Source organism: Physeter macrocephalus, chromosome 1 (assembly GCF_002837175.3).
Source record: "Physeter macrocephalus isolate SW-GA chromosome 1, ASM283717v5, whole genome shotgun sequence".
Taxonomy (NCBI): Eukaryota; Metazoa; Chordata; class Mammalia; order Artiodactyla; family Physeteridae; genus Physeter; species Physeter macrocephalus.
The window spans coordinates 91,097,889-91,112,862 of NC_041214.2; the positions used below are offsets into that span (position 1 = coordinate 91,097,889).

The 14,974-nt window shown below is 48.7% G+C and overlaps 1 protein-coding gene across 1 annotated transcript in view; it reads left to right on the forward strand.

Annotated features, from left to right (window-relative positions):
* MYLK (myosin light chain kinase) overlaps positions 1–14,974 on the forward strand; it is a 184,635-nt gene that overhangs the window by 122,866 nt on the left and 46,795 nt on the right. The window contains exons 18-20 of the mRNA XM_028492960.2: positions 10,416–10,466; positions 11,237–11,364; positions 13,330–13,483. Of these exons, the coding sequence (XP_028348761.1) occupies positions 10,416–10,466; positions 11,237–11,364; positions 13,330–13,483 (333 nt within the window). The remainder of the gene's footprint in view (positions 1–10,415; positions 10,467–11,236; positions 11,365–13,329; positions 13,484–14,974) is intronic.

A 14,974-nucleotide genomic window follows, 5' to 3' on the forward strand; every position in this document is an offset into this window, starting at 1 on the left:
CTCCCCTCCCCCGCTCGGATGTTTGGTCCTGTGAGGGAGCTGTCAGGTGTGAAAGTGGATGGTACTTGTCCACACTGGCCTGAGAGCCCCTGGGGGCACCGCTGCTGCCTAGCTCTGGGGAGCGTGTGGGAAAAGCCAAGCTGATTTGCCCAAACCCAAGGGGCCAGATGAGAGAAAACTGACGAGAGTACAAGTTAACCTGACAGACACCAACTCACGAGTACAGAAGTGAGGAGGGGGTCGTCTGGGAAGATTTTGGGATGAGGGAAACGCTAGGCCAGGTTATGAAAGAGTAGAGGAATGTGGTTTGGTTGAGGAGGAACTGTGACACTCCTCTTGTGAGGGGAGACCGGAGGGAGGAATGCACAGGTACTGTCGTGAGGGCCCCCGATTCAGTCACCTGCCCATCACACAAAACAAGAGTTTTTTGAGCACCCATGCAACAGGCATCATCTTAGCCACTCAATCTGTGTCACTTCAGGCAAGTCTTATTCAACTGAGCTACAAATAGTTGTTCCCATTTTACAGATGAGCAAATCTGAGTCTTAGAGAACTAAAGTGTCTTGCCCAGAGTCTCACAGCTCACAGCTAGTTACGTGTGGGCCCTGTGAGGGCAACCCTGATCTCCGCTCCTCCCACGCCACCCTGTGCCTTCCATAGTCTCAGGGCCATCCCTTGTGCTGTCCACACAGTGGACGCTGTCCACCAGCGGGGACAGAGGTCTGACTGCCATCAGAGCTGGGGGGAGAAGAGGGTGACAGCCGGCATGCTTCCCTGCTTCCCTGGATCTTGAGACCTGTCAGGGTCTTTGCTGTATGCCTCTCAATGGGAATTTTTTTCTAACTTTATTTCGATATAATTTCAAATTTACAGAAAAGGTGCACGAATAGTACAAGAAACTCTTGTACACCCTTTACTTAGATTCATCAATTATTTGCATTTTGTTCCATTGTTTTGTCATTCTCTATGTATAAACTCACATATATATATACACCATTCATCAAATATTCGTATCCATATATCTATATACACTGTGTATATACTATATATATGCTATATCTGTTCATATATATTCATCATATAGACATATATATACCATTTACAAACAGAGACATCATGCCCTTGACCTCTAAATATCTACTGTGTATCTCCTAAGAACATAACCACAATGCAATTATTAAAATCAGGACATTTAACATTGAACCGATACTGTTTAACCCACGGTCCCATATTCAATTTTTGTCAATTGTCCCACTATCCTTTATGGCTGCTTTCCCCCATCTTGATGGGAATTCAGTCTCAGCACTCCTGGAAATCTTTATGCACTCCTCCAGCCCAGAGTGGGTCGTCTCCCACCTTTGGAGAGAGAACAAGAGAGACGTGCGTGGGCCCAGGGGAGAAGTATCCCCACCTGTGACGGGGATGGGGGGCGTGGGTAGACAGCAATACCCTTCCTTGTTGGACCTCCAGATGCCCATTTACTGTGCCCGGTGTGGCAGTGCTCAGGCACAGGGCGTAGCCAAACAGCCCCTGGGCTGGAGAGCAGGAAATGAACGTCTTGGTTCTGCCTCTAACTGAACATGTGGCCTTAGTCAATGCCCTTCCTCCCTCTGCACCTGTCAAATGGGGACTTTCTCGGACTGACCCCCCAGGCCTTTTCCAGCTCTGACATAAGCCATTCAATAGAATGCTTTTTCTTTGGAGTGATACAACGCAGGTGGCGTTGGCCAACATCCTTTGTATCATCTGGCACATGAAGGGTGGAAGCTCCGGCAAGCATGAACACGCAGCAGCAGAGATATCCTGATGGGAAGGAGGCCATATGCATAGAGTCCAGGCTTAGTGTGTCCAGCTGGAGGGGATCTGACTGGAATTTTGTGTGAGAGAGGCATTGATGGGGCTGCAGAATGGTTTGAGAAAATACAGAGAGGCGCTGCCAGTGCGATAACAGGCTCAGGGGTTCCTCCTGTCAGTCCATAAAGCTGATGGTCTTTTAGAAAAGAGATAGAGGAACATCCCCAAGGTGCTTTTACAACTAGGGGACAGGAACCAGTGCCTGTCCATCTCTGAAATTTCAGTGCCTGGTGTGAAGTAGGGATATAATAAGTATTTCACTTTTCAAATGTATTTATGAGTTCCCCTGCTTCTGGGATCTGGGGAGGATGCAGGTGGAACACCACTTTATATTCCATGCCTGGCCTTGGCCTTGAGCTTCACCTCTGATATGGGTCACTTTGACCTCACTGACTACTCTCCCAGATTACGATGCTCTTAGATATCTTTGCCTTGGTCTCCTGTATGTGTCTCTCTCTGAAACCAGAATCAATCACCTTGAAAGCATCTTTGGATATCAAAGGCAGTGTCCAGTTATCCAGAAGACTTTCTCCAGGATCAAACCTTTCTTTTGATCAAACTCTCTCCAGGATTCAGAGGGCTGGAAGGAAATGCTGGAGAGGTTAGGACTTGGCATCAAGACTTGCTTGACAGGGAAAGATGTGGGACCCTGGGAGAGAAGTGGGGCTATTTCCATGAATGTCTTTGAAAGCTGGCACCAACTCCTGGTTACTTCCAACCAAAATACTGGTCTCTGAAGAGTGATGGTGGTCATGCCACCCTCCACCACACCATGCATGTGGACCTGTGCTTCCACTCCTGGGCTGCCACCTCCAGATCCTTCCCAGCTCTTCCATTGTCTCCCACAAGCCAGTTCAATGGCAGGATGGGTCCTCCCAGGGGAGGGCCTGGAGGATACCCATCAAGCAACATGGACACTGCTGTCCTGGCCATACTGGGCTGCCTCTTTCACAACTGTCCTGATGTTCTGTGCCCTGGGGGCTCAGGGCTGGGTGTTTGCAGTAACAAGAGGAGCAGTGCTCCTCTGGAATCTTCTTACGTGACAGCCTTTGCTATGAGGGGATGTGTATAGGAAATTTGCCCAGCGATGTTCATTCTGGGAAAATGACTAATATTTTTCCACAGGTTTGTAAGGAGGAGTTAGTTGGAAAGGGCCTAATGTGTGTGGGGCGAGGGAGAGGGACATTGTTGGGGGGTTTTCAAGTCCCCTGGAGCCCTGAGCCTCCCCAGTGCAGCCTTCCATCCCCAGGTCCTCACCTCCACCCTCCTGTTCTGACACAGCCCTGCAGAGTGGGTGCTCTCTCTCCACACGTCATCCAACCCGAGTCCCCTTCAGGAGCTTGTGGCAGAAAGTTAATGCTGATTTTGGGAATTGTGAAGGGTTTAATGTCTATTTTTAGCTAGCTACCTAAAAAAGGAAATGTCCCCAGAGAGGCAGAGATCCAGGGACCTCCCTGTACCCTAGGCTGTTCATGCCACCTCCCCAATTCCCTTTGGCTTTCCATTATCTCAGACCCTTTTGAAGCTGTAAGACCCGCCTTTAGACTCTGTAAATATCTCCCAATTGCTGGCTCTGATCTTTCCAGAGATCACTGGAGAGAGGGACTCATGTGTCTTCAGATTGAGCAGTCTGGAAACTTCTGTGGGGTGCCGACCTCTGCCCTCCCAGGGCAGAGGAAGGTTCATGAGGCCAGGACTAGGTGGGTGGGGGCAGGCTGGGGCAAAAGCATAAGATGGAATACCCAGACAATTGTAGGCCAGCCTTCCCAGCCCAGCCCCATGTTTGCCAGGAACCTTCTAAATTCAGTGCTTTGATTTGTGATGTTTTTATTGGGCTGCTTCACTTCTTCCAGCCTCAGTCCCCTGTCTGGGGTGGAAGGCCCAGCACCTGGCAGCTTTGATCTAATTGGTAACAGAGCAAGGGACCTTCTCCTTTTTGTGGAAAGTTGCACAAGGATTCAAGCCAATGGGCTTTATCTCTGAGCATCAGAGCCCAGGGGTGGGTTGGAGTGTTCTCGGGAATTCCCATGTTAACAGAGATCCTCGGGGGTTCCATTCATTCCTTTAAGAGCTGTTTTCTAGCCTGTGCCAGGTACTGAGCTACGCACTGGGGATACAGAAAATGAACAGGATGGGCCCCATTCCTGTCCCCAGGGAGCTTGCTGGGGTATATGCGTGTTGGGGGCAGGTTTCTGCAACTGCAGTGCCTTGTGATGACTACTGATTGAACTGCGTTGGAGGGGCATGGAACCCAACCTGGCAGCGGTGATGTGTGAGCCGAGACCCGTCCCAGAAGGTGCAAGAGTCAGCAAAGAGTTGACAGCAAAATCCTGGCATTGCAGAAACTGAAAGGCCTTCAGTGTAGTGTACAGAGCAGTGCCCCCCGGAAGCTGGCACAGGAACCAGCAACATCCACACCCCAGGAAGGTCAGGAATCTGTGTTTTCAGCAAGTCTCCTGGGTGATCATCATGCACGCTAGATTTTGAGAACCACTGACATTGAGCATACAGGGCGTGGGTGAGGGTGTTCCCCAAGAGTTAGAAAGAAGGCTGGGTATGAAAGTCGGGGACAAATCTTGAAGGCCCTTGTCTGGTGAGTTGGACTTGATCCTAAGAGGCAGTGGGCAGCCACTGGAGAGGTTTCAACAGTGGAGTGACATCAGACTTGCGTTTGAGAAAGACCATTTTGGCCACCGAGTGATGGATGTATTAGTGTGGGGACAGGGGACCAGAGGTCTCGGAGGTGGTACAGTTAGGGCTAGAATGGTGACAGCGGGGATGTGGAAGTGGGACCAAGGAGATTATCTTGTTGATGGAATTGAAAGATGTCAGTTTGTGACCGGATATGGGCAGTGAGGGGGCCTTGGGAGAAATGGAAATGAGCAGCAGTATGGGGAGAAGAGCCTGGATTTGGATTTGGGTGTGTTGGGTTTGTGGTATGTGCCTAGGGAGATGGTGTCAGGTAGTGGGATGTATGGTTGGGCCCAGGAGACAGTTCTGGGCTCCAGGAAAAATGAGGGCAGCAGAAAGAGGGATAAAAAAGAGGAACTCAGAGAAGTTTGTGGAGTTAGAGTTTGGGGAGCAGTGCTGTACCAGGAGGGGTGTGCCACCTAGGGCTGACTGTCTGGGAGAGGGACAGACCCAGTGGCAAGGAGAGGGAGGACACTGCCCTCCTTGCCTCACCCTGTGTCTGGGGTTTGCAAAGATGGTTGGATTTTATTTTCCTTCTGTGATACTCCTCTCCGACAATGGCTAGCACAGGAAGTTTGGGGTGCTGGAGAAGGGGGTGAGGGACAAAGGGCTGACAGCAATAATAAGATAATAAGAAGGGTGTATCCAAGAGGAAAAGAAACTAGTTAGTGACCCAAGAAGTACTGAGAGCTTGGGCATCTGGACCAGCAAGAATTTTCCCTCTACTGAGGACCTGAACTGGGGAAGGAGCTTCAGGTGCAGCATTAGCGACCTCATGTTAGGTATAAAGCTGACCTGACCTACAGTGTGCAGACTAAACAGGTGAAGCAAAGTACAGAGCAGTCCTCTGGGGATGTGTTTGGGGAAGAAAGGTGAATGGGTGGTAGGGCTGGTGTTAGAGCTTGCACTTTATTGCTATACCTTCTTTACAATGTAGCTTAATTCTTTACAACAGATTTTATTTATTCTTCCCACATTCTTTGAATGAGGAAACTGAAGCTCCAAGAGGTTAAATAACAGGCTATAAGTCACACAGCTTAGGAAGTAACAGGGCAGTATTCAAACCCAAGTCCAGTGCCAGAGCCTACGCCCACTGCATTTTCTGCAAAGGGACAGAGAAAGGTTTCAAGGACCTGATTTGAGGATGGGGCAGAGTGTCAACTGGAGTCAAGAGGAAACAGGAGGAAAGCAGCCATACGCTGGGCAGCAAGAGGGTTAAGTCCTGTTTCTAACTTGGCCACATGTCGTTTTATAAACCCAGCAAGTCATCTGACTTTTATTCAAATCCATCTCCTTTTTCATGAAATGGAAACAACGTGAAGTGCCCTGCTTGTGTTTGGTTGGGGTAAGAACCCAATGAGAAATAGGATGATGACATCATGGGTTAGAAACTCAACTTGCTGAGTCTAGCTCTCTACGAGAAACCAGGTTTAGAATCCAGTGACTCTGCTTTCTAATCCATTAAATATGTTCTCCTAAGCCCAGAACGCAATTAATGCATTTCAGCAGATGGTCCTATAAAATATGTATAGAATAAGATACAGAACATTGTTAACGTTTCAAATAGTTGTTACTGATAGGAACCAAACCAGTTTCAAATGCTAACCAATTCAAACAGGAGATGCTCGAAATTTGTAGAACTACCATAAAACTTTGGCCTTCAATCTTATTTAACTGTAACATAGAAATATTGCTATTAGTTCAGGCTCTACTTCTGGCCAGGTAGGTTTACCCAGAGCCCCCAAGAATGGTATAGGGGGGCACTTTGGAGTCATCTGCTTTCACTTTGTGCCCTTGCTTGCCTTCTGATTAACTCCTAGCCCACCACACCAGGGGCTGGCACCCTCCTTCCCTGCCCCCAGAGCTCATCCACAGCTGCAGTGTGCTAGGGCTGCCATAACAAAGTACCGCAGACTGGGTGACCTAAACAGCAGGAATGTATTGTCTCACGGTTCTGGAGGCTGGAAGTCCGAGATCAGGTGTCGGCAGGTTTGGTTTCTCCTGAGGCCTCTCTCCTTGGCCTGCAGGTGGTGGGCTTCTTGCCTCACACGGCCCTTTTTCTGCGTGTGCATCCCTGGTGTCTCTCTGTGTGCCCAAATTTCCTGTTCTTATAAGGACACCAGTCGGTTTGGATTAGGGTCCACCCTAACAGCCTCCTTTTAATTTAGTCACCTCTTTAAAGTTCCTGTCTCCAAATATAGTCATATTCTGAGGTATTGGGGGCTAGGGCTTCAACGTATGAACTGTGGGGGACACCACTCAGCCCATAACAACAGCCCTCCACACAGTTCCTCTGAAGAGATGGCTTTCCCTCTCCCAGGAGGTCAGATCCCGGCTCTGGTAGGAGCCCCTCTTTCCTTCCCTTGAGGGCTGCTCTCTTCCAGTTGTGCCGTCTCCCTTCCAGCTGCCCTGGATGCAGAGAAGCAGAGGCTTTGTGGCTCAGCCAATTCTGAGGGTTCCGTATCCCATCCAGTACCCACTCCCGAGGGATCTGGCTTTCCAGGCTCTTCCCTGCTAGCATCTCTGGGCTCTCCCTCTCCACCTAATCCTAGCCTTCTGCTTTCACACCTGTTCTCTCTCACCTTGGAAGAAACGTTAGCTTGACATTTCCTCTTCTTCACCCTGCTTCTCTTTGTCCCTTTCACCTCCAGAATTCTTGATGGATTAGTTGACCCCCTAGCTGTTTCCTTGAGAATCTACTCTAGAGCAACTTCTGACCCCACCATCCCACAGAACCTGCCCTCTCAAGTGCCACCCATCACCTGATGCTGGTCGTATCTTCCAGGCCCCATCCTCCTCCACCCTGGGTTTCAGGGACAGTCCTTCCACAGCCCCTCTCCTCCATCCCAGCTCCCCCCTGCGAGCATCACCTCAGATCAGACCCTGGCCCTTTCTCATCTTTCACTGTACTCTTTCCCCCAAAGAACTGACCCATCCTCACAGTTTCCATTAATGATTGCATGTTGGATCCTGAAATCTTTCTCCTTCAGCTTCCACCAACTATCTCTAGAATTCTGATCCTGGGCTTCTAGCCAATACACAGATTAAACTCTTTCATCGACCACATTCTCTTGAGCCAAGCCAAACTCCTCATCTTTCACTCCTAGATTCCACGTTCCATCGATAAAATTTTTCCCATTTATTCAAGCAAGAAGTCCCTGAGAAATCTTTGTTCCTCCCTCCTGTTTAGCCCCAAAATTCTTTTAACTTTTCTTCCGTCTCTTATTTGTATTTTCTTTTCTGCTGCCTTTGCCAAGGCTGGACCTTGATGTGTTTCTCCTAAGAGTATGGCAATTGGATATTCTTTTTTGTTTGTTTGTTTGTTTGATTTTGTTTTGTTTTTTTGTGGTATGCGGGCCTCTCACTGCTGTGGCCTCTCCCGCCGCGGAGCACAGGCTCCGGACGTGCAGGCTCAGCGGCCATGGCTCACGGGCCCAGCTGCTCCGCGGCACTTGGGATCCTCCCAGACTGGGGCACGAACCCGTATCCCCTGCACCGGCAGGCGGACTCCCAACCACTGCGCCACCAGGGAAGCCCTAATTGGATATTCTTGTGCCCTGGAACTGGAAAGACCTTCAGGGGTCCTCTAGCCCAGTTGGACTGCTGTTTGTGTCAGGACTTCCTGTTACTCAGGACAGAGACCTAACTCTCAGACTTGACCTTCTAGACCAGCACTGTCCAATAGAACTTTCTGTGATGATAGCAGTGCTCTCTGTCTACACAATATGGAAGCCACTAAACATGCATGGCTATGAGCACTTGAAATGTGACTAGTGTGACCGAGGAACTGAATTTTTTATTTTCTTTAAATTGTCACGCCATCTTCCTGCCACTGCTCTCTGAAACCAGCCCTGTGCTCCAGCCACCCTCCACCAAACACCACCCTGACTCTCTACTCTGAGTCACTCTGTTCCTGATCAGTGGGGCTCTTCTCTCCAGGTCAGATCATCTCGAGTCCTCAGGTCCACCCTGTGTCCCACCTCCCAGCCATCTCCTCAACAGATGCTGCTTTATCTTTCTCCCTCATTTGAACAACTACATCATGTTGGCTGGATAAAACATTGTTTAACTTTTATTTTGAAATAATTTCAGAACTATGGAAAAGTTGCAAAAATAGTACAAATATTTCTTGTATCCCCTTCATTCACATTCTTCAAATATTAATGTTTTATCATTTTTGCTTTATCATATGTTCTCTCTCCTCTTTCTCTGTTTTTCAACCTCTCTTTCCTTCTACCTCGTCACAAACACATATACACGTATACATACATACGTACACATTATTGTTTATGAACAGTTTGAAAGTAAGTTGCACATGTGGTGTCCTCTATACCTCAATACTTCAGTATATATTTCCTAAAAACAAGGACAATCTATTATAAAACCACAGCTATTTGGTATAGTGTGGTTAGGGAGGATCTCATTGGTTAAACAACTCTTTCCCATTTTTCATATTATAATTTACATACAGTAAAATTCACCCATTCTATCGCACAGTTCTTGACAAATGCGTATAGTCCTGTAACTACCACCACGACCAAGATATGGTTCCTACACCTTAAAATATGTCCTATGCCCCTTAGTAGTCAACCCCTCCCCACCCACCTTTTCTCTGTCCCTACAGTTTTGCCTTTTCTAAAACGTCCTACAAATAGAATTATACAGTACACAGCCTTTGAGTCTGGCTTCTTTTAGCAGAAGAGAAAAATGAATCATTGAGATTCATTCATGTTGTGTATATCAGAAGTTTGTTCCTTTTTATTTATTTATTTATTTTATTTTTTTATTTTTTTACATGTATTTATTTATTGCGGTTCATGGACCTCTCACTGCTGCAGCCTCTCCCTTTGCGGAGCACAGGCTCCGGACGCGCAGGCTCAGCGGCCATGGCTTACGGGCCCAGCCGCTCCGCGGCATGTGGGATCCCCCCGGACCGGGGCACGAACCCGCATCCCCTGCACCGGCAGGCGGGCCCCCAACCACCGTGCCACCAGGGAAGCCCTGTTCCTTTTTATTGATGAGTGGTATTTCCTTGTATGAATGTACCACAGTTCATTCATTCTCCAGTTGAAGGACATTTGGATAACTTCTAGTTTTTGGCAATCACAAATAAACCCACTACAAACATTCATATACAGGTGTCTGTGTGCATGTAGGTTTTCATTTCACTTGGATAAGCATGTTAGATGACTTTTGAACAAAGACCTGAAAGAAATATGAAAATAAGCTGTGAAGGTAGCTGAGGATATTTTTACGTATTCACCATATTGCTATTTAGACAAATGAATAGGTTTGTGCGGCAAAACTGGTCTGTTTGGGTCATTTTTCTTATGTGAGTTATTTGGAGAATGGGGGGGTAAGAATGAAGGAGACCATTGGTTGGTTCATTCATTTGTTTGTTCATTCATTGATCCATTCAACAAACATTAAAAAAAAATAAAAGCCACAGTCCACAGTCTGTGACCCAAAGGAAGCCTGAGACCCTTGGATCCACACCAAGGACTAAATTTAGTCAGTTTATCTGACATAATTTCCCTTATGAGTTTCCTGAAAGTAAGGGTAAGAGAAGAGTTAGTGAGTTTGGGGTTATCATCATTGAAATGGACAATGGAAGCTTAAGCATTTTTCAGAGTTTTTATCTCCCTGGAGGCTCCAGGGACCCCTCCAGAGGCCCTGTTGAGAAGTGATATTCATTCGCTCGTGGGGTTGTCCATGTGAGACTGCAAGGTCTCCAGAAAGACATATTCAAGGGTGGGCTCTATCTGGATGAGGGGCCAGTGGATAAGACTATGCCCTCCTAGGATTCAGGAGCCTTGTAAAAAAAATATATAATAATAACAGAAAATAACCTGTGAACTTCTTTCTTTCAGGTGATGCAACTGTGAAAAAGAAACCTGCCCCCAAGACACCTCCGAAGGCAGGTAATTGGTCACAGCAACATTTGCGGGCGAGGGAGTCATCTGCCATGAGGGGTTTACCCTTTGCTCTGCTAGACTGACCACTGGGGATGTGGCCCCACCCCCCTCCCCGATTCAAGCTCTGCATTATTCAGGCTGAAATTTCCCCAAGAGTCTCTGTACACCTTGGTCCCCCACCTTCTTCCACTACTTGCCTTTTCTCCTGCTTCCCTGGTATGGACAGCATCACACGATACTGGTGACTTTCCCGTCCCTTCTGTGAAATCCTGCTCACCTCTCTGTCCTCCAGTCTGCCCCTTACGGAGATAATCCACTTTGTGCTGCTTTCATGCTCTGCTCTGTATGTCCCTGTTATAGGAAGCCCTGTCTGTTTTCCATGGAAAGACATTTGAGGATGTGAACCATATTGAGCCTGTCAGCCAGGGTGACCTGGAGGTTAGAAGGCAAGATGCTTTGTAACTAATAAAGGAGTAAGGTCACAGATTCAAAAAATTAGGGTAAGGCACAAATTCCAGAACAACCAACAAGCAGAGAATCATGCCTTGTAAATTGTGTGGGTCACTTCAGAGGGAATCAGGATCAAGAGACCAACAAAGCTAGCAGGTCCGTCAGCCCAGGCGTCTGAAGCAGTGCTCATTGCTCAGTCTTACCCTGAAGGTTCCAGAAGGTGAGAGAGGAGCAACAGAGCAACGTGGCTGGCAGCGTCGAATGAGATGAGAATGTCTGAGGCTCCCTCCTCCTCGGAGCTCACTCTCTCCCTTGTCCTCCCCCAGCCGTGCCCCCTCAGATCATCCAGTTTCCTGAGGACCAAAAGGTGCGTGCAGGAGAGCCTGTGGAGCTGTTTGGTAAAGTGGCCGGCACCCAGCCCATCACCTGCACCTGGATGAAGTTCCGAAAGCAGGTCAGTAACAGAGGGCAGTGGCCCGAGAACAACCCACACAAGTTCCAGAGCAGTTCTGGGCCAAAAGGGATGAGAAATGCTGTGATGAAGGACAGCATCACTGTTCATCACAGGGGCCTGAGAAATGGGAGAGCCCCTCACGCCCCTGTCACCCACCCACCACATCTGAGCTCTTAATAACCTTTTCTTCTACATCTAGCAAGAATGCCAGTTTTATAGACAAGTTGTGTGATAGAGAAGAGTATGAAGGAAGAAACAGAAACCACCTATGGCCCCCACCTGATTTTGGTATCTGTCTAGAATTCTACTTGGAGTCAGGAAAATCGAACCAGTGACCTAAATGACCTCTCAGACTCTCGAGCTGTCTGTGATTCTGTGCCAGCTCACTGAACCCTATCTGTGGCAACCACTTAAACTTACCACGTGCCGGAGAGATAAAAGTGCACCTGAGTATTTGAGTAGATAAATTGTACGTTAAACAGAATTTTGGCTTACTGACCCAGAAATCTAACTTCCATTTATAACAACAGTCCTACAGGAAAATGTTTGAATTTCCGAACGACCAGTTCCTTTTAGAGAAACCTGGGGAGCCTGGCTATTTTTCTGATCCCATGTTGGTAGTGTGTGCCCATGCGCCTGATCAGCAGGGGCCCCAGGCCGGCAGGATGGCCCTGGATCAGGACCTCTACAGAAGGTGTGATGACTTCTTCTGAAACCTCTGTTGCTCTATTTCCAACCCATTCAAATTGTCCTAAGGCCCAGAGGTGGGAGGCTGGTACTGGGGAAGAAAGAAGGGTTGGACTCAAAAGATGAAGAAGAGAAGCTGGCCTTATCCCAAAGCATGTTTGCCTGGGTTTTGTCTGGGCTAGTGGTGTCTGAAGTAAGATGGAATCTCAGCCCTCTTCAGAGACAAGTCCCAGCTCCATCCAACAGAACTTTCTGTAGTGATGTAATTGTACTATGTCTGTTATCCAGTAGAGTAGCCACCAATGATATGTGGCTATTGAACACGTGAAGCGTGACTAGTGCAACTGAGGAAATGAATTTTACACTTCAATTAATTAAAAATTGTTATAACAGTTTTGTTGAGATATAATTCACACACCATAAAATTCATCCTTTTAAAGTGTACATATATTCACAAGGTTGGGCAACCATAACAATTTTCTAATTCCAGCACATTTTTATCACCTCGAAAAGAAACCCCAGACCCATTAGTAGTCATTTCTCCCCTTCCCCCAGACCCTGGCAATCTCTAACCTGCTTTCTGTCTCTTTGGATTTGCCTATTCTGGGCATTTCATATAAATGGAATCATACAATATGTGTTCTTTTGTGTCTGGGTGTTTTCACTTAGCATTATGTTTTCAGGGCACATCCATGATATAATGTGAACCAATATTTTATTCCTTTTTTATGGCCAAATAATATTCCATTTTCTGGATGTACCACATTTTGTTTATCTGTTCATCCATTGATGGACATTTGGATTATTTGCCACTCAACTAAAATTTGAATAGCCACATCTGGCTGGTGACTATGGTATTTGACAGCACAGAAGAGGTCAGAACCCACTGGGTGGGCTTTGTAAGTGACTTTGATCAAATGTATTCTCCCACCATCCCATCCCAGAGCAGTGGAGGGGGCTGGAATGTACCCCATTTCCGGTCTGGAGCAGAGAGTGACAGCTCACTCCCGACCACCAGACCCTGCTCAGCACCCTCCCTGCTTGTCTCAGATCTGGACCCTGTCAGAGCAGCTTGGCTCTGGATGCAGGAGAGGGGGAAGCTCAGAGTCTAGACCTTAGGGGGTCTTCCCCGCTTAGGGGGAAGCTCAGAGTCCAGACAAGACCAGCCCCACACAGCTCGGGCAGCTGTATCCACATCCCCAGGGGTGAGGAGTGTGGGTCGGAGCCCCCTTCCTTTCTGGCTCAAGTCTCCAGTGCCTGCCCCACTGTCTGTCCCAGATCCAGGAGAGTGAGCACATCAAGGTGGAGAACAGTGAGAATGGCAGCAAGCTCACCATCCGGGCTGCACGCCAGGAGCACTGTGGCTGCTACACTCTGCTGGTGGAGAACAGGCTGGGCAGCAGGCAGGCCCAGGTCAACCTCACCGTTGTGGGTGAGTCTGGGGACGGGGCGTAGGGAAGGCGGGATGATGGACTTCCAGGCCGCATCTCCCGGGGCCAATCCTTCAGCACGTGTTTCCTCTGCCCCCAGGCTCCCTTTCTCCCTGCTCTCACACGGTTGCTGCCCTTCATGCTTGTTGAGAATCCCAGACCTTGCACACACGGCGTTTTCCTCTTCCTATAAATCCCCTCCCAGTTTCCCTTTCTAGCCAGACTCTGAGCTCTACCACTCCAGCTCTCTCCGGCTAGCCCCTGTGACCCCTTCTCCCCCTGGTCCACTGCCTGCCCCCAACCCCGGTCCCCTCGCAAACCCTCACCTTGAATCAGTGCTGCCTTTCAACTTCACTGCCGCTCTGCCTGAGTTTGGGGCACGGCGGAGAGACCACATCAATCTGCAGACTCAGTGCTGGGCTCTGTCAATGTCCAGGCTCAGCCAAGGCGTCAGTGCTGGTCAGTGCCCTCTCGCACACCCTGTGATAGCCATTCCTCGAGACCCCCCTACCCTGCAGGCCTTGGCCACTGGCCTCTCTGAGAAATAGGAGGCATCAGGCATGAACTTGCTTAGCTTGGTGGTCCCACACCTGCAAGCGTCTCTCTGTCTGTCCCCGTGCTGACTCCACCCTCCAGGCTCTGGGTGTTGCCCACCTTTCTCCTGTGCTCCGGACCCCAGGCTCTTGAGGGCTCCAACCCCCGCCACCCCCATTCTCTTCAACTTCTCCCCAGTTTCTCCCATAAATGTTGCCAGGACTCTCCCATCTTCCCCATGCGCACAGGCACACATAACTCCTGCAGTATCTCGTCTCACTCTGGCCACCCTAGCATCTTTCTCCTGCTCTCTCTTCACAGCCAAACCCTCTGAAAGAGCCAGTCTCTCCTCTGAGTCTCCTTCTTCACCTCCCTGGCAACAATCTTCAACTCCCTGTAGCCTCACCCCCAGGCCCCATTAGTCTTCTGGGACTACTCTTCTGGGGTCACCTTGCCCTCCTAATCCCCATTCCACTCCCTTTTTCTTATCACCTACATCCCAGGATTGAGCTCAGAGTCTGTCTCCAGACTGATGGTCAAGGTCACTTTTTCCTCTCCATCTCAATCACTGTGTTTTTCATGCCCTGGTCAACTCTCTCCTGAAACATCAAACTAGCTTCCTAACGGGCCCCCCACTCTCTGTCATGCTCAGCCCATTGCCCCCGCGCGTGGCAGGCGTTCGGGACAGCATGAGCAGCAGAGCCGGACAGCAGGCTGGTCCTAGAGCGCTTGTGGCCCTTCATACGTGGTGCACACGAAAGCCGTTCACCTGGTGTTCTTTTTTTTTTTTTTAACATCTTTATTGGAGTATAATTGCTTTACAATGGTGTGTTAGTTTCTGCTTTATAACAAAGTGAATCAGCTATACATACACATATGTCCCCATATCTCCTCCCTCTTGCGTCTCCCTCCCACCCTCCTTATCCCACCCCTCTAGGTGATCACAAAGCACCGAGCTG